The following is a 20,874-nucleotide window of genomic DNA, read 5'->3' as shown; positions in this document are numbered from 1 at the left end:
TAGTAACCTGGGAAATTTATACACCACCCCTGGGCGCCTTTGAGAGGCAATACTTCCCCACTCACATGCACAGAGTCTGAGTGTAGAAAAGAAACTTTTACTAAAAGGAGGGAAGTAACTTGGCATTAATTTGAGAAAATACCACAAACAGGGTTCATAAACATAAACCATGAGTAAAAGACCCATCCCCAAGTAGGTTGGGCAGTGTCCCTTTCCCCTCAGGTTCTTAAGTCCAGCAACCCAAAAGTCCCTTTCATGTGCCCAACATTTCTCTGCACCCCACTCACAGTTGCTGTCCTTGGACAATGCAGACCCAGAGTTCAGAGGTGCATCTGCAGAGTTCACCTCTCCCCTGATTGGGGTAAAAAGGTACCTTACACATCCACTGCTCAGGCACCCTGCTCGCTCACTGCCAGCCACCCTGCTGGCCACTCCTGCCAGCCGCCTGCTTGACGTTTCCACCGGCAGCCTACTCATCCCTCTCGCCGCGCCTCTTCACCAACCATCCTGCTGGCCGCTCGTCACAGCTCTCCACCGCCGCGCTGCTGGCCACCTGCTCACTGCTCTTGCCACACCTCTCCACCAGCCACCCTTTGGCCGCTCATCGCGCCTCTCCGCCATACCAACCACTTGTTCACCAACTGTTAGTCGCCTTCTGCTGCCACCTGCCTCTGTGCTGTGACCTCTGTACATCACTCTCAGTAATTTTCAGCTCTTTGCAGGCTGGGCAGAAACACTGCCCCATCTGGAGTACTGTGTCCAGTTTTGGGCCCCACACTACAAGAAGGATGTGGAAAAATTGGAGAGATTCCAGCAAAGGGCAACAAAAATTATTAGGGATCTGGAACACATGACTTATGAGGAGAGGCTGAGGGAACTGGGATTGTTTAGTCTATGGAAGAGAAGAATGAGGGGGGATTTGATAGCTGCTTTCAACTACCTGAAAGGTGGATCCAAAGAGGATGGATCTAGACTATTCTCAGTGATAGCAGATGACAGGACAAGGAGTAATGGTCTCAAGTTGCAGTGGGGGAGATTTAGGTTGGATATTAGGAAAAACTTTTTCACTAGGAGGGTGGTGAAACACTGGAATGCGTTACCTAGGGAGGTGGTGGAATCCCCTTCCTTAGAAGTTTTTAAGGTCAGGATTGACAAAGCCCTAGCTGGGATGATTTAGTTGGGGACTGGTCCTGCTCTGGGCAGGGGGTTGGACTAGATGACCTCCAGAGGTCCCTTCCAACTCTGATATTCTATGATTCTATGATCTCAAGTGATTTCAGTTTTCAGTTATTTTTAGCTCTTAGCAGGCAAGGCAGAAACATAGTCCTACCACAACTGATTTCAACTCTGACTGGGCATTTAGCATAACAAAGACGCTCCTGATAAAGACTATTTAGCACTATTCTTTGAACAGTGGTGAGGAACAGGTTAAACCGTCTAGGGAGAGCCCTTGATGACAGTGTGCAGCCTCCTGGCTAGGGATACCTGCCCCAGCCCTCTTACTTTCACAGGGCTCTGACATTCGGGCCCCTGGCTTAATGAGGTTCTTTCATCTGAGGGTGGCCCTCATTTGGGACAGGTTAAGCACAGTCCTGCTTTCCTGTATTCCTACAATAATTACAACAGTGGTAACCATATTTCACTACTTCTGCATTCAGTACTAAGGTGATTTGTACCCAACGCCAGCAAAAGTTGATCACTTTGTCACCACTGTATCTGCTGAAAATGTAAGCAGAGCAGGAGCAAACTTTATTTACATAAACACACCCAAGCCATTCCCCCTCTCAGCTAGCTGTCAGGGAAGCCTTCATTCTGACCCGGCTTACATTTATATAGCTTTATTACTTCATCAGATGTAACTGCAGCAACTTTTCTTCATAAACACACCTGTAGCACTGTTACAACTTAGGCCAGCCCTCCTGTTTCAATAAACAGTCTGTCTATTGTGACTGGATCCAACCAGGGCTTAATTTGTGCTGGGGTTTGCCGAGACTGAGTCCCGGCACCTCTAGGCTTGGTAGTTCATAGCCCTGGCACCGCTGGGCTGGCCACATCAGTTATGAAAGTAAAAAAAACTGTTTGAGCCCCAGCACCTCTTTCATTACAAATTAAGCACTGGATCCAACTACTGAATCCCACAAGCTACTAACCCCCTGTGTCTGGGTAGTGACTGGTCACTTGTTCCTAGATCTGGATCTGTGAGGCACACTCCCAGGAGCAGACACCACATCTGACACCCTGCAATCCAGCTGCCTAGACATCAGAAGCAGTGCCACAGTCCTCCTGAACTCCCAGTTGCTTAGACCCATCACTCCTCCCTGCCCCTGAGTCCACCTTGATATGGCAACTCTGGTTTCCTAGTCACACCCTTCAGGGAAAATGTGGCAGTAAAGCAAGGAAAACAGGCTTAACCAAGATATTTCTTAACCACAAACACTTCTATTCTTAAAAGCACAAGAGGTACAGATCTATGGAAAACAACAAATTCCTGAATTAATCCCTCTCTCGGTCTGACCTCACCACCCATGTGAGTACTGGGTTTGGTCTGAATCCTTAGGACAGCTTTTCCTGCCTGCTTGGCTGGAACTCCTGTAAGTGGCAATGGAATGTCTTCTCTGGCCTGTAAAAGGAGCTCTGGGAGCATACCTGCCAAATGTAATTCATCTGGAGTGACAGTGACAAACTGGGTCAAGATGCCTGTGTCTAACGCACAGGACTATGTGTGAGGGCTCTGGGGCTCCATTCCCAGCTCTACCACTGGGAAAGTCACCAAAGCTCCCTGTGCCTCAGTTCACCCATCTGTAATAAGAGACTAATACTATGGATGTACCTCCAAGTAGGTGAAAGTACTCTAAGATCCCCAGCTGCAAGTATTCTCATTAATTTATTATTAGATAAGAGAGAGGAAGAGACTGACTGGCTCAAGACACACTCCCTCGCTTCACACATTCACATCTGCAAAAATGTCACACAGGGAACTACTTAGAGTGTGGCATCTAGATATATACCATGCCTCCCAGAGCCCTGCAGAACAGCCAGAGCCTTGCCTTTTCCATATCCCTTTTTGGGATGGCCAGCACCTGCTGGCGTGTTAGAGGGTGCAACACTTGAGCTCAGGAGAGCACAGGGCCTGTTGTTACTATTCGTATTAAAGTGGTTACTGGTTCCAACTAAGATCGGGGCCCCACTGGGCAAGTTGTTTTACAAGACAAGACAGCTAGAGGGTGGAAAGGAAAACAGAGGCACAGAGAGATAAAGTGATTTACCCAAAGGCACCAGCAGGACAGCGGCAGAGATAGAACCCAGGTCTCCTAACTTCCAGTCTGGTGGCTCTAGGCAGTAAGATCCTGATCCAGAAAGGCATTTAAGCATGTACTTAACTTTAAGCATTTAAAATCATTGTACCAATGGGATTACTCCCATATTTAAAGTTAAGGACTTGCTTAAGTACTTTGCCGGATTAGAGCCTAGATTACTAGCTCCCACACAGCAGTAGTGAGGCCACACTCTGCTTTTGGGTTTGTTAATAAAAATACACATCATTAGAGGGGACAAAAAATCACAGTAAAGATTCATTTTGAGCTATTCTTCACAAGACAAACATACTTTTTTCCCTTTAAATTGCCTTTTTTCCCTTTTCCCTTTCTTTCTCTCCAAACAATTAGAAGCCCAAGATTACATTGGTTCAATGGGCTACATTACGACCTCACTAACTAAACAAAAAACACTGTCCTTGCAAAACAGAGTCGGGCATACCATTGTGCACTTAAGAGAACTCAGGAAATGTTTCAGTGATATTCAGCATCCCCAGAGACGCTTAACTTCAGCTCATGAAAATACACTAGTGTCTAAGGCATGAAAATTACAATGGCTTCCTGCATACACTCCCTCTAGGTCTTGAATCTAATTTAAACAACATGGCAGGAATCCAGCAATAACCTATGGTCATGGATTAGAGCTCTTATCCTGAGCATGCTGACCTGGATTTCTATCTGTGTCTTTTTTCATTTAACTGTGAAAACATTTTCTCCCTCATAAGTAACTGATGATAGTAATACAATTGACTCTACTACAGCAGGAATTTTCAGTCTGAAAACTTGGAACAAAATTCTCTGCTTCCCGTTACATATCAGAGTACCTGAAAAGTAACTCTACTGATTATAATGTTGTTACCCCACACTTACACTGGTGAAACTGAGTACAGAATTTGGACCTATTTTAAGTCGTTTCTTTGCCATGCAGTGTGTATTAAGGACAGCTGACTTAGTATAACAGTCTGAAACATTTTTTAAAACTGTCTTCATATTTTGTAGTGCTGCAGTTAGAATAATAGCAGACATAAGAGTGGAAAGGAATGTTACAGCCATTCTGAAAAATGGTGCCAAATTACAAAGGAGGAAAGTTACAGCTAACCCTTCATTTAGACCTCAGTCCTGCAATTGACTCTGCATGGGTGGACCCCCTAAACCAGTCCAGAGATCTACCCAAAAAGTGTCAATTCCAGGGTAGGAGCTTAGTTTGCAATTGTTTCCTCACACACTTGTTAACATTCCCTTCACACTATACTAGCAGATGCAAGTTTTTCTTTGTGAGTAATGTTACGTGATACAAAGGCCCCAAAACATCTATGCATTTGAGCTAAATGTAATTAAAGTTATGCCCATGATTAAGTGCTGGCAGAGGCCTGTGGGTAATGAGTCCACCACTATGGAGGATATAGATTAGATGGACAAAACAGGTAATTCGAATAGACTACTGAAAATAAATTCATTATTTTCAGCCCCGTTTTGCTATGTGAGATTTATGCAACTCTTCTTGTTGGCTTGGTGTCTGAGAATGTTTCATTTTCATATTACATATATATATTGACCTTAATATCCTGCAGATTAAAATCTGTGGTTAAATATATTTTAGGAGGAGAGCTGTAACTAGAGCAGAACTAGATAATTCCACTCTAGGCCTCTTGGAACAGGAGGAGATTACCAAAGGTTCCAAAGACAGTCAGAATGGAAGAGCACATCAGATACAGTGCAACAGGCTCATATATCTTAATAAAAAGCCTGAGGTCCTGCAGCCTGCCTGCATTTGTAACAAGCTTGTAAAGTTTCAGAGTGGTAGCCGGGTTAGTCTGTATCAGCACATACAATGGAGGAGTCCTTGTGGCACCTTAGAGACTAACAAATTTATTTGGGCATAAGTTTTCGTGGGCTAGAACCCACTTCATCAGATGCATGGAGTGGAAAATATAGGAGCTGGTATAAATACATGAAAGGATGGGGGTTGCCTTACCAAGTGTGAGGTCAGTCTAACGAGATAAATCAATTAACAGCAGGATACCAGAGGAGGAAAAATAACTTTTGAAGTGGTAAGAGAGTAGCCCATTACAAACAGTTGACAAGAAGTTTGCAAACTGCATACCATCAGATTAGGCCTGAATAAAGACTGGGAGTGGTTGGGTCATTACAAAACCTAAACCTAATTTCCCCAATACTAATTTCTCCCTACTGTTACTCACACCTTCTTGTCAACTGTCTGTAATAGGCCACGTAAATAACTGGGAAAGAACCCTAGATCCTCTCAGCACGAAGAGCTATGGGATATAACCCCAGATACACATAAGTGAATGCAGAAATGGTGAGGACACTGTAATGTGGGTAGGGCTTTGGGGTGGGGCTGTTCACACCTGGGCACTGATCACCCAGCCTAACTCTGCAGTCAAGACATACCTTAGGGGGCAAATCCTGGGGAGCGTTTAGGGGAAGTCCCTTACTATCATGTATGCCAGCTGCAAATTCGCTCAACCAATCCTAGGCGCACCAGCTTAAGTGCAGAAGGGGGTAGAAGCTAGGAGCACTCTGTGCCTGAAAACCCTGGTCTGGCTCTGTGGAATTTGATAGGGCGAGGAGCCCCTACAAGTGACTTCAAATGACAGAGTCATTGGGAGTGTGGCCTGGAGTTGAGCACCACACATCCAGGGGCAAAATTCAAATTGGGCAGGGCTTACATACTTTCAACAAAGAGAAACAATGGAAGTTCTATACAGCATCAACAGAAGAAGCATGAATGATGCTAAAAACACTGAACCCTTTGAAACACAAAGTTTATTCCAATTACAAAATACAAATCTTGAATCGGTAATGGACAAACCAATAGCTCATCAAATAATAGACAGCTAAAAGCAAACTTGTAAGAGGGTAAAATATGAGTATAATAAGTCAGAATAATAAACCTAAACAGGAAATTCCAAAGACCGCCACCAACTATGAATGAACCATACATAGTACTGTAATTTATGTATAAATATGCATCCTTCTCAGCAGCAGCAAATTAAGTGCATGCAGCCGTCAGACCAAATTAACAGGAGAAAGCACAGCTCCTCAGTCTATCCTGATCCTCTTAACAAAATTGTCAATTACCAAAGCATAGAAAGTAGCTCAAGTAACAGCGCAAGCCTCTTTCATCAGTTACAGCTTTTGTCATCCAGGATCTAACAAACATATGTTCCCAATATTTCCCTTGATGAATGTGTCTCCTTCAAAACCAAAACACAGAGCAAATGCCAACACCAAATCTTTGATTGGAGAGCACATACCAATTGACCTCTGGTTTCTTTTTCCTATCTGTAGGTTTCCCCCTTTACATTCGTCAGGCCACTTTCAAAATCAATTACTAAATCAAATTTCCACCCCTTCCCCACCAAGTCCCCTCTGCATTGACCTCTTGGTTATCTGATTCCTAATCAACTACCTCACCTGACTAAGGGCCAGATTGAATACACTAATTCACCACTGGGCTTGTGTACAAGCCTGTGTGTGTTATTTGGAGGTCTGCCACAACTTTATCTAAGTTTCCATGGCAGAGAAGCTAGATGGCATTTTGACTGAATCTGGCCCCAATACCAAGGTCATTCTGCATTACCTTTGAGCCATGCTTATTTAAAACTCTCAGTAAAATCTTAAAGGAATTATCACCAATCCCTCTCACCTCCCTCACATTAAAAAATAAAAAAAATAGACTTCTAAATTAACTTGTATAGTTGAGGACCTCCAGTTGTAGCCACCATGGGCTGTGATCTTGAGAGATCTCATAAGATAAGTAGAGTTAGGCACAGTGGCAGGAAAAGCTCAAGTACTGCAGAAAGTAAACTTAGTGATTCAATGGGAGCTACTCTTCCCTCTGAGTTACCAACAAAACAGTGTTCCTGTGGGGTGTTAAAGGATTCCATGCTAGGAGAGATGCCATCTTTCACAGAAGATATTAAATGGAGATCTCAACAATTTGCAGTCATCAAAGAATCAAGATTCCATGGTACTTCTCATAATCTGGCCATACAGCAAACTGAATAATTATATTTTGTCTACTTCAACATCCCATTGGTGATTGAATTCTTCACTTTCTCTCCTACACTTTTGTAGTGCTGCAGTGCACTGTTAGCCAATTGCTGAATTCTACCACAGAACTGGCTGACATGATTACCATATTTAATGTTTATGAAGCACCTTGGGATAAACTGTGATGTATACATTCATACATATGATTTTCATTTGTAATTCCTTTTTCAATAGGCTTTACCTTTCCAGTTAGAAAATGGTAACTATGGGAGTAATGGTGACTCCATTAAAGTTCAAAGGCAAAACTCCAATTAATCAATGAGACCAGGATTTCATCCTAAGAGACTGATTTTCAGTTGCACTAAGGTCCCTTCAAAATGCTCCAACAGCATAAGGAAGTGTGTAGAAATGGCCCCTGAACTGCCTCCCCAGCCACGGTAGAGTGCACACAAGTGCCGTACACCAGCACTGCTCCCAGCCCGTGATGTATGAAGTGGACTGGGGACAAGTCAGGGTGTGGCTGGAGTGAACTGCCGTGTGACTACCATTCTCTGCTTCCTAGGACTACTTATAGGGAGTCCTGGGATGCCAAAATACAAGGAGTGCAGAAGTGGCTTTAAAGCACCTTTCTTCCCCATACCTGACCCAAGGATAGAACAGAGTAACTGAGCATCAGACCCTACATTTTAACTTTTCTCACTGCTTGATTTTTTTTAGTATAACAAATGATCTTTTATGGTATTTAACCTGAACTTCAAGTTTTTTTTTTCCTTCACTGAGGGCTTTTAATATTAATATCCCACTGCACAAGGCATTTCTGTTTTATTTTTGATAACTATCTTTCAGCAAATCTGCTGTAATTGAATGAGATTAGCAATTCAAGAGCCAAGTATTCTGTGGCTGATGATCAGTACTTGCAAAATTCTACCCTCTTCATCATTTCCTTTAGAATATATCACTGAAAAATTATTGTATAATGAACATTAATACTTGATTAAAGTGAGAGCTTGTATGTAATATTTATGCCTCCTGGCTCACAGTGTGTTCACCTCATTGCTGTGCACTCTCATTAAACAATTACTGTTTCCAGAAGTAAAAGGGACAGTGTATATAAGTCTTGGGGCAGGGAAAGCGTAAAGAGCTTTATTCATAGCTTGAAGGCAGTTGGGGCTCCAGACCTAACTTCTGTTCTGCATTTAACAAGAATCACTAAAGGTTCTATTTTATTACGTGTGTGTGAGTGGGGGAAGAGAGAGATTTCTCCCTCCGTACCCAATCAACAGAGGATATGAATCTACTACAGCTCCCAAGTAGGTGACTAAGGCCATTAGCCAGTCTTGCCAACGATTGTGAAATTATTGCAAGCAACACTATTTGTTCCTGCTGCAGGAACTCTTGCAAAAACACAATTAAGTTCCTGCCTTCGTGAAATTTGTGGGGCACAAAACCAGAGAAAGAGAGATAATTCACTGAACTGGAAACCATGAGGCTATGAGTTCTAGCTCTTCCATTAATGCTGTTAATGTTTCTGTGCCCTTCACAGCCCTTACTATTAAGCAAGCAAGGCTTCATATTATTACCCCCAGGGACATAAATATCACTCACCCATTTTACAGATAAGATAACTGAGAAGTTGCACAAGGCTATTCTGGAAACAGAACTCGAATATAACAGACCCAAGTCTCATTCACTTTGCTACATTGCCTTTCAGAAGGAACATGTCACACATGCGTGTGTAAGTCACACTAATACAATGTGCCTCTGTGTTGCCTTTTAAAGACTAGGCCACATATAGAGATTTTTGACTCTGCTACTGCCTCCACAAAAATATTTGTGGTTCTTCAGCTCAAGTGGGAGGGGCTAATGTTTTTAAAACCTGAGGTTCCAGGCTCAGTCCTCACAAATGACCCAAACAGGGGTATTGTTATACTTGGATACAACCCCTACACCAGTGTTTCGTCAGTGATCAGTCTGTGGACCGGAGATCTCCCTGATACAGTTTAGGAAGGTGGCAAGCAGAGTCCTGCTATCAAAAAGGTTAAGAAACACTGTCCTAGACTACCTTCTGCTCCTAGAGCCAGCAATTCTGATGCCCAGCATTCCATTGTTGTCTCCCAAACACTTGTCATGTGACTTTGCTGGTGGATTACATATTGCCCTCTATGGGCTGGCTCACATAGAGTATAACAGAATGCCTTCCCACATACTCCTATAGCAGAAGTGAAAAAGGTCTTGAGATACAAATCCTGCTTGTGATGGAAAATAAATGTTAGTGTTAAGAGTCTGTTTGAATGATTGTATATTGTATAACACTACTTAGAAATGAATTTGATATTTTAATATTTTAGTGTTGCATATTTAGTGTTTCAACTTTGGCTCATGGGAGCCTTCAAGAACAGGATGTAGTATTTTATTATAGAGTATGGTTGAAACTGAGAACAATACATGGGAGATCTTGCCTGTGTGCCCAAAAAGTGGAAGATGCTACTTGTGTAAACTCCAGAAACTTGATATAATAAACATATATTTTCAGAAAGCAAACCTCATTCTCAAAGTTGAAACATTATAATGAGTGGGGTTTGGATGCCTCAGGCATTGCTAATGATCTACAGAGACTTTCACTTATAGGTTACCAGTTTGAATCCAGCACAGATGAGTATGATGACCCCTACGTAAGGTGAGTTTGGTGGACCATGGTTCTAAATTCCATGTCACAAATTCATCATGCTGTTTCGCACTAAAATGAAAGTTCTTCATGGTAGGAACTGTTTCTTCCTAAGGGTGTGTACAGAGCCTAACCTGGATCTCAGTTGGGTCTTCTAGCAAGAACAGAGGCCAAAATCTTATTTATGAAAAATTTGCAAAAGTTGGCAACAATGTAATTGTCACAAACCTTTAGGGGTGGGCAGGGGGAATTCAAAAATCAGAAGACAGACCAAAAAACATGATTTAACTTTTCTGGACAATCTCACAAAATGTTGGGTCTGCCTCATGATTTTTGAACTTTTGGTGCTGTCAATAATGTCTTTTGCTCAAGCTGTAGAGATTCCTGCTTTTAGATCTGGAGTACCTAGGTTAAACCTCTGGAGATGACCAAGATGACGGCCGTCCTATTATACACCAGTACCTTGTAAATATCACAAAGGATTAAATTAAGGTCACCAAACACATTTACTGTTTATCACAGAAATTTCAATAGAGATGGACAGGATATGTAGATCCTTTAGTGTAACCCTTCACCTGATCAGAGTTATTCTCCACAGTTACAGTACAGTAGGGTCAAAAATACCAGAAATCTTGTTCTTTCACCATTTTAAGATCAAAAATGTGTAAGTCAATGATTAATAAAAATATGTGAATAGGCTCCACCTTCAGTACCAGGGTAGCCAAACATTTCTGCTGAACTGATCAGTAGTGAAATAATTAACTATCCCGACCTTCAAGCAAGCTTAATTAGATTTCAGATTTAGCACCTTTTGAGCTGAGTTCTTGTTTCAACCTAATCAGCAAACTCAGTAAGACAGCATTACACAGCTGTACATTTAGGAAGTTATCTTTTAACCATTAATGGACAAAAACTTAAAAATACCATTCCAAGGGCACCCATTGCCCTAACTATGCTTCCAGTGACGTCAATAATAAAACTTCCATTGAATTCAATGGAAGGAGATTTTGGCCACTCCTCCAAATTTCTGAAAATCTCACCCATAAAGCTTAATTCTTCAGAAACTTCTGGAGCCACCAGAAAAGTGCTCGTCAGGAGATTCAGTTAGTACAGCCTGAATCCGACCCCTTATAATGAGTAGCTAAAAATTAGTGTCAGAACAATCATATCACACTTGTTAATTTATCAGTCATATTTTATTCATTAGATAGTTTAGCTATATAACAACTCATACTTCTATTGATAAAAGTAGTATTTGAATTGAGGAGAGAGGAAAAAAAGGGATTCCTCTGCCTCTAGTGGAGTTTAGACCTCACTTTAACAGCTATGCCTGGGATAATTTTTATGCTTGGCTCACATGTATACTTCTGGACAGTACACCAGATTCCACCAAATATCAGAAGTTATCAAAACATTTCCTCATAGGAACCTGTCCCCGAGACCTCTTCTGCAAGCACTTTATTCTTTCTCCCCTCAAAATTACCCAAATACTGGATATAAATATGTGTCAAACAATTTAGCCTACTTAGTAAGGGGGAAATGATGTACTGAGTGCAGAGGGAAACAGTTCCTGTGTGACAGAGAACACTTGCAATGGAGTGGACCAGAATGTGAGAGCTCAAGCTGGTGTCTTCAGCGGTTGATGGACTGGCACTCCAGTTTGCACATAAGCACTCTAGAGCAGGAGAATATGCTAGCAAAATATGGGAGAGGGCGCCACGTGACTTGTCTGCCTAGAACACACACACAGCTTGCACCGGCCTTGCTTAATCTCTCTCTCACACAGAAATCTTGATGTCTCGCTTTTTCTTTTCCATGTGCAAGAATAATCAGTAGCTCTCTGGCAGCTTTGCTCCACAGCATCAAGGGTCAAAAGAACCTCACCCTCACATCACTCCATCTGTTTGCAAGCCTCAAAACCACTGTCACAGCTTTATTACAGCATCTGGAATGGTTCTTTCCATGGTCAGACATCAGGATGCAAAGAAAGCCTGTGCTACAACACACTGTGGCACACAAAAGACCAATCTCAGTATATTCTGAAAACTCATCCACACATCTGTTCCCACTGAAATTGCCAGTTCTAGAGATGCAACAGGGATATAGTACATTAAGTAGAATGCTACACAGTTATATATCAATCCATTTTCCTGCTCCCCACTAAAACATAAGGTCTGAGTTTTGAAGTTTCAGAGTAGCAGCCATGTTAGTCTGTATTCACAAAAAGAACAGGAGTACTTGGTGGCACTTTAGAGACTAACCAATTTATTAGAGCATAAGCTTTCGTGGGCTACAGCCCACTTCATCGGATGCATAGAATGGAATATATAGTAAGAAGATTATATATATATATACACACACATACACACACACACACATACAGGGAACATGAAAAAGTGGAAGTAGCCATACCAACTGTAAGAGGCTAATTAATTAAGATGAGCTATTATAAGCAAGAGGGAAAAAATTGTAGTGATATTCACAATTTTGCAGCAGAAAAGCTTCAAAAACAGACTCCAAAGAGAAACTGCTGAGCTTGAATTAATATGCAAACTATATACCATTAGCTTGGGTTTGAATAGAGACTGGGAGTGGCTGGGTCATTACAAATATTGAATCTATTTCCCCATGTTAAGTATTCTCACATCTTCTTGTCAACTGACCAAAATGGGGATGGCCCAATATGGGAAAATTCAAGGCAACACACTGCAGATAAGCTATCAGAGGAGTTCTGAATACCACAGTAATACTGACAAGTGTCTTTTAAATTTTATTTTGCTGTAGCTTGGGAAACTTATAAGCAACAGCAGAGGCAATGCTACTGTCTATTTGCAGACAGGAATACATTGGTTCATATTTGCAATCATGAGGGAATACTTTTAAATCAAAGATCAAATTGTGCAGAAATAGATGGCTTACTGTCACTCACTGGGTACAATATACTATTCATTATGTGCAAGTGGATTTTTCAGTGCTGTAGTTGACACAAAGAAAGGTTCATACTTCACCATTCCTGCACACAGCTTCACATCTCCCTTAACAATAGATTAGGATCCACTGCAGCACTTTTTCATTTCAAAAGTATGAAACCTTTTAATTCAGTGCCACTAAAAGGTATGTTATCAAGCCTTGTGTTGTGCCCAAGACATATAATCATGTATCCAAAAAGAACCTTCCTATGGCCTTCTGAACATGTTCCAAACTATTGTATACCATAGCAACCAATACATTGTAATAGCAATGCCAGCCAAAGGTACGTCAAAGGAATGACACTGAAGATTGTAAAGTTAAACATGGTATTGTGACCGTACTACTTTTCAGGATTAGTGGGTAAAGCACAGAAGTGGGACTATTTGAGATGTGGTTCTATCCGCAGCTCTGCCACCGACGATAGACCCATTATGTGACTCTAAAAAAGTCATTAAGCTTTCCTAAGCCTGTTTCTCCATCTGTAAAACTGAGATAATAATACTTTCCTACCACCTATAGGCATGATATGAAACCTAATTCATTTATGTTTGTGAAGGGCTTTGAGAGCCTCAGATTGATGATCCTGCAGAAGTGCAAGGTGTTAATTAGCAAGGATTATCAAATTCACTAGAATGTTCACACAATCCTCAGTATGTGACATTATTACACAAATACAACTTCCATCAAATTCTCAGGAGAAAATAAGACCTGTGTCTAAAAACAAATATGTATCAAAAGTTTTTCAGTAAAATTACACAAATAACAACAATTATTGGTTCTCATGTGGTCCAAAACATTCAAGTTAATCATACCAGAATTTATAAACAGAACATTGTACTCCATTTCTGAGGAATTGGGTTGGGAGTGGGAACCTTCCTAAACATTTGGGGTCTAATTTTAAAAGGTGCTCCTCTGAAGATCTGGAATCTGGGTGTCACATTAAGGTGCCATATTTGTAATTGGACTACCTCTAAAAATATAAGATGTGTATGATATATTGTTCATGTTCTCTCAGTTACATATCTAATGCATTAGCTGCAATTTATATTCATGGTAAAGTCATTATCTTACCTTCATTTTTCCTTGTAATTTAAGATAAAATTATGATAGTGTATTCTTTAAAACAGACATTCACAAAAATATTTTTTTAAAATACAGGGAGAACTACATGGGACCAAATTCCTTTCTGGTGTGACTCCATTTGCTTTAACCAAGTAGCACCAAGGATTAATCTGTCCCATTAGGCTCATTTTCTATTCCAAAATTCCTTAATGGCATAAAAAAATGAGCTGGCTGGCCACAGTCATTAAATACAGGCATTCTGGATCTTGTCCTACTTCCACTGAACTCAATGAGAGTTAACCAGTGGGATGTCAGAACCAAACACAGACAACTGAAAAGTAGTCTTTGATCTTGAGCTTTAGTTCTTATGCAAAATCTGCCTGTGCCAACCCTCCTTAATTTAGTTTTGTAATAAAACTTTGGCATGGGATATAAATGTTTTGCTGGAGATTTGTCAATAACAACCTTCACAGTCTATACAACTTCTACTTTCTTCTTTAGGCACTGGTAAACTGATTCCCAAACCCCACTCAGATATACTGGATGCTTCACGAGTACATGGAACCTAACACAATGGTTAGTTATTGTCAGAAGACAGGTCTGGGGTTAAAAAAAGGGTGGAATGGCGTTGATCAAAACAACCCAAAATTTCAATGGAGGGGGAGGGTACAATCAGAACCTGAATCCGGAACTTAGTTTTGTGCAAACCACCATTCTGGGCCAATCCAAATCCCAGATTCCAACTCTCAAACTACAGGTATTCAAAATCTCTCTAAATAGGACCCATCTCTAGTGGTTAATTTTTTTCTCTTCTACAAGGGGACAGTAGTTTCACTTAGATGTTATTAAAACTGTATCCATCTCCACCACCTCAAAACCATGTTATTTCCATATATTTATACTGCAGCACTGAGATAATATGTAACATACTGTACAATATATTAATTACCATTTGTGTCAGAGATGGCAGGACTTTTAAAGAACTCGGAAGTCATTTGAAAGTTTGTGTGTCAGAAATGGATAAGCAGGGCACAATCTTTATTTAATGAAAATTTACTTGAGGTGATCCACCAAATAACTTTTTATTTAAAAAAAATTATGAATGACAAGAATGACTGGATTTTCCTAATAAACATGGGACACTGGAAGATCCTCAAAATCTTTCAAATCACATCACATCTGAGTTTTTTTGTTTTATGCCCTCACAGCATCATTTATAAAACATTACAACTCTTTCCTCAGCAATACATTTAGGTGACCCGAATGTTACATCTACCCCAGAAGTACTGTAGGAACTTCCCCTAGTGAAGCTCTATGCAGTAGAAATGTGTAAGTCAGTGAAAGAGTCTTCTCAATATTAATTCTAAATTCTGCCAACCAATTCTGTACAAAATTCTGGGGTTAAAGCTGGTACAGGCTGGTACAGCATACAGGTAAAAAGTGGCCACCGGTACTCGCCCATACAGCTGACTTTAAAGCACTGCAGCGTTTTACGACAGCACTTTAACATCGCTGCCCCTTTTGCACCCCCCGTTGGCGGCCCTGCCGGGTCCCTATTGACGGGGCGGGGGAGGGTGCAAAAGGGAAAGTGACGTTAAAGCGCTGCTGCGGCAAAGGACCCTGCTTAAAGCGCTGCCACGACAGCACTTTAACGTCATTGCCCCTTTTGCCCGCCTGGGCCGCTGATGGAGCGGGGGTGTGGCGGAAGGAGCAGCTGCCCTGGGGCTGGCAATTTAAAAGGGCCGTTTAAATTGCCACTGGAGCCCCAGGTGGTGCAGGCCAGGCAGCGCGAATGGGCTGGCTGGGGGACGCTGACCCCCCCCACCCCCGCCCCTTCTGCCCAAGGCCCCACCCCCTTCCGGGCGGGGCGGGCGCAATCCAGAGCCCACCCCTGTACCAGTAAGAGTTCAGTTTTACATTCACCTGTGACAAAATTGTTCTGTGCAAACCTGTTATGAAAAAGGCCTTGTGCAGAGAAACAAAAGGCACTCTCGTGGCTTTTTCCATCTATCACGTACCCACTCCATGTCGACTTAAGAGGGCCTCTTTTTGAGCCAATTGGTAACTACTTTTTGAAATTTGTCCAGACCAGGGGACGGCAACCTTTCAGAAGTGGTGTGCTGAGTCTTCATTTATTCACTCTAATTTAAGGTTTCGCGTGCCAGTAATACATTTTAGCGTTTTTAAAAGGTCTCTTTCTAGAAGTCTTTAATATATAACTAAATTATTGTTGTATGTAACGTAAATAAGGTTTTTTAAATGTTTAAGAAGCTTCATTTAAAATTAAATTAAAATGCAGAGCTCCCTGGACCGGTGGCCAGGACCCGGGCAGTGTGAGTGCCACTGAAAATCAGCTCGCATGCCACCTCTGGCACATGTGCCGCAGGTTGCCTACCCCTGGTCCAGACAACAGCTGGATTAATTTGGGTATATGAAGCAGAGACACACAAGAGGAGAGATTGCTGGAGATCTTTGGTGAACACTTTCCTCCCTCAGCAACAATGACTGTCTCCACTCAATATCTGGTACTCTGAGTCTGGTTGGATCATTTCACTAGCCCACATGGGACAAGCTGTACTGCAAGAGACTGAATCCAACAGAGCCCAGTGTATACTATGCAATGTCACCTCGGGAACAAACTAACGTACACAAGGCCAAATTCACCCCAGCTGTAATAGTGTAACTTCACTGGACGAAATGGCATTGCATCAGACGTGAATCTGGCTTATAAGATCTGATGGTATGAGGCACTAAGTGTCTTCAAAACACACTAAAACTCAGCATTTCACAGGAACAAACCTTCAATAAGCTAAATGAAAATTAAAAAATTCCAACAATAGCTAAGTTTATAAGACAGGCATGGTCCAGTTACTTATCCAGTAGTCCATCCAGACAATGACATGCAAAGACAGTGGAAGTCTTTGAAGATAAAGGTTACCCATTGTGGGACCACAATATGAATGCACTCATTGCAGGACACCTGTTGGAAAGAATACATAATGGACACCAACACCTCACTAAAAAAGAAGAACTAGCCAGTTTGTCTGTGTGGCAGCTGAGCATAAGGCAAATTACAGAGTGGAATCATTCAAATCTTAAATAATGACAGACAGACATAACTTAAAGAATCTCTCATAGCCACCACTTCACCTAACAGAATTTCAAAAAGAATAGCACTAGATCTGGGCCAAGAAATGGGACACAATGCAGAAAGCCAGTGATTATTATTCCAGATTTGTAGAAATTCTACTTTGTACTACATCCACAAGGTTAGTGACCAATTCTGGAACAGAGTTTCTTAACCATCTTCTGAAGCACCTGGTATTGGCCTCTCTCAGAGATAGGATACTGGACTTGACACATCAAAGTCTGATCAGATATGGCAATTGCTGCATTTCTATGATTCAAGGTAGAAGAAGCCAATACGGAAGAAATTGCTATTGGTTTGTGGGGGCCAAATTACAGAAATAAAGTTTTCAAAAGTTAAGAAAGCAAAAATTATTTTAAACTTAAGATGACAGTATTTATTTTCCACTTTAAAACATTCACGAAAGTGGACCAAATTATCACTTGTCCTCCAAGGCTATATGTGGAAGCTGAGCTTTCATCTAAAGATGCAAAACAGATGTATAATAATGTAAAATTTGATACTGCAAACAGGTTTTGCTGTATGCTTTCCAATTTATAAGGGTTTAATTTTCATTTTAATTACTAAATGAAATGTTAACATTTCAGTAATCAAGGAAAGGGATTTCCTGGGGGATGGAAGGAAGGAGACAGTGAGGGGAAGGGGCTTCCTGGATTTTGAGAGAGAAAGTGGCACTGGCGTTGTGGTTCCTTTGCACAGGGGGGAGGGGACAACAAAGAGGGATGGAAAACAGAGGTGGAAAACCAGACTGAAATGAGAGCAAGGAGACTGCAGAGACAGTGAGAATAGGAGAGGAGTGAGAGACTGAAAAAGGAAAAACCCTAGGGAAGAGTAGGCAAAAGGAATAGAGTGACTGAGGGAAAGAACACAAAGGGTATGGGAATGAAAAGAGGGTTTATGGAAATGAGATTTAAAAGTAATCCGCAATACAAACAAAGCATTGAAAGAATCACTGAAATATAAGTGGGGTGTCCTACCCAAAGCTTATTGGGAGGAGCAAAGGGAAGGAGCAAATCTATACTAACTTTTTTTTAAAATGTCTTTGCCTGACAAAAATTACCTTCCTGCTTTTGGGTTTGAGAAACGTGTTCCTGAACAAATCATCCTAAAAAGCAGAGCAATCTGGTTAGCTGTTACAGTGAATCACTCTATGGGGGAATTTCTTCTGTTTAGAATGCATCTGATCAATCTTCCATTTAAAAATAAAAGTTTTAAAATTAAAAGGCAGGACAATCAAAAGGGAACTGTCAACCTGAAATCCAGATGATTTTTTTAAAATGACATAAAAGTTGTTTCATACTCTACACTCAACCCAGAATCCCCCGCAGCTGATTTTTGTGACTTTACAATCACCATATCCTATTTTTTAAATGTGTGTGTTTCAGGCAGCAACAGGAAGACAAAGGAAACTGACTGCCTTCACAGAAGAAATAGTGAAACTGACAATTTTCGCAGAATCAGTCTTATATCATGATGGACAACCTTATACAAACATAGCAAATATAAAAATGCACCAAATAGACAAACTGAAAAAAGAAAACATGAATTTTTCAATAATCTTTCAGCATTATAGATATTAGCTGTTATTTTTGACAATATCAGGTAAACATTTTGCAGGCAGATATCTGGGCGGAGGCAAGGGGTGTTCTCTTTTTTACATTGACGGCGTCACTCTAAAAGCACCTAAATATCTGAAATAGAGGGAAGGGAGTCTTACCTGAGCTCCTGTGACTGATTCCTAGAATGCTGCAATCTGAAGTGTCTCAGAGGAAACTAGAACCAGGAAAATCATGTTCTAAAACAGATTTTTTTGGTTTGGGATTTTGTTAAAAAAAAGTTTGGTTTGAACTTCTCCCTGTGCTGGCTAATCCATAGCCTAGGGGCATCCAGTTCCTATTTCCTTTTCAAATTGTGAAGAGAGATTTGACAAGGGAGGAGGAGAAATCCAGACAAAAGGGATAGAAAAGGGACAGAAAAGAGATACTGAAAAACAGGAAGACAAGGTATACCAAGACATACAGCAGAAAAGGAAAAAAGTGGAATGAGGGAAAAACACAAGCAGCACAGTAGAATAGTTACCTGTTTCACAGAAAGCTTGTTGAAGTAGTACACAAAGACTACAAACAAACGTGCGATTTTATCAGAGGAGACTGGATACATGATTCTGTAGGTGTAGGTAATGGAACTCTGTAGTCCAAAATTCTTTTTATGTTCTTTAGTAGGACAAAGTCTAGTTTTAACATAAAATGGCTTTTGCCAGAGCAATACTGGATACTTTCAAAGTCTGTGCGTGTGCATGTTTTAAAATCAATTTGCGTGTATGTGATGGGGAAATGCAGGCATATTAAGCACTCAGAGGTGACAATGCATATTTGTGTATGCACGTGACAGGAGGGAGTGAGTTAACAGAATGTAACTTGTTACTGGCAAATTATTCTGGTTGAGAATTCCATATAAAAAGGGTTACAGACATTAAACAAAATATGTATGCACTGATGTTCAAAAGTGCACAAAGTTGCCTCTTATTTTTTAATTCATTTCCAAGGAGAATTCTGTGCTCCCCCTTTTTTTTCTAAAATGTGGTTGCAACCCTCTGCCTTTACGTATTATATACTGCATTTAGTTAATTCAGCGGATGACACCAAAATCTTCACACACATACATACATACATACACACACGGATCTTCCCAGTTAACTGGACTTGGAAAAATATTTCCTTACCTGGATCATGGAAAGGCACCAAAGCAAAGTTGTAAAGTGGTTTCTTAGGTCTTTTCAGAGAGGTTTCCAAAATTTTAGATGCGCCTTCAATAACTTGAACTAAGTCATCATACATAGAGCCAGTCACATCAAACACAAATGCCAAGGTGGATGCTCCCTCTGGGATTTCTTCAGCTCTGGGCTCCTTCTCTGCATTGGCATCTTGTGCATAGCAAGAAGAAAAGAGAGCCAGCAAGAATACTGTGCAGAATCCCGCTCTCCAAATGGGGATATTTCCACAGGAAATCATTTTTTCTCCCCAGTGCCTAAGCAGCGTGCTTGGTACTCACTAAGTGTCAGAGGGCTTCCACTCCAGTTGAGAAATGCATTTGAATTTTTTAAAAAACAAACAAAACAAAACCTTTTTTGCACAACTTAGATCCGAGTTGCTACTTCCCTCCCCCTCCACACACACACGCACACACACACACACACACACACACCCCACCAGCCCTCTGAGAGAGGGAGGGAGGGAGAGAGATGCAGCAGTTTTTGTTTGTGTGTAGTTTCTGGTTCCTTTCCCTTTCCTGTCTACTTGTCTGTAGGACTCTTGTAATGCCTCATGGAGTGAGGGGAGAGAGTCCCATCCATGCCCTGCTGTGTGTGTTGCTGCTGCTGTTGGGATCTTTGGCAAGAGGCAGAGAGAGGCTCCCAACGTGCTGCTGCGGCTGCTGCTGCTGGAGTCTCCGGCCAGAGCCCGAGGTTCCCAACTGCTGCTGTGAGACACAAGGAGCGGATGCCTAGCCCGGCCTCGGCTTCCCATTGGTCACCCATTCTCCCCCCTGCATTTGCCTTAGAGGCCCTTTTTTAGGGAGACTTTTTAAAATGTTTATAGGGTCACTTGAGTGCCACAGAATCACTTGGAGCAAAACCTTCAGTGATAACAATAAAAGCAGGACTGAGCCATAAGCAGGAAATTCACCCCAGATGTGTGGTT

The 20,874-nt window shown here is 41.4% G+C and overlaps 1 protein-coding gene across 1 annotated transcript in view; it reads right to left on the bottom strand.

Moving 5' to 3' along the window:
• The window catches only part of HMCN1 (hemicentin 1), a 325,430-nt gene extending 304,867 nt beyond the window's left edge, over positions 1-20,563 (bottom strand). Inside the window, exon 1 of the mRNA XM_073356688.2 lies at positions 19,899-20,563. Within this exon, the coding sequence (XP_073212789.2) occupies positions 19,899-20,187 (289 nt within the window). The 5' untranslated portion in view covers positions 20,188-20,563. The remainder of the gene's footprint in view (positions 1-19,898) is intronic.
• Between the last annotated feature and the right edge of the window lie 311 nt (positions 20,564-20,874).

Source organism: Lepidochelys kempii, chromosome 8 (assembly GCF_965140285.1).
Source record: "Lepidochelys kempii isolate rLepKem1 chromosome 8, rLepKem1.hap1, whole genome shotgun sequence".
Lineage (NCBI taxonomy): Eukaryota > Metazoa > Chordata > Testudines > Cheloniidae > Lepidochelys > Lepidochelys kempii.
The sequence above is the reverse complement of the archived record's forward strand: the minus strand, read 5'-3'. Positions and strand labels throughout refer to the sequence as shown.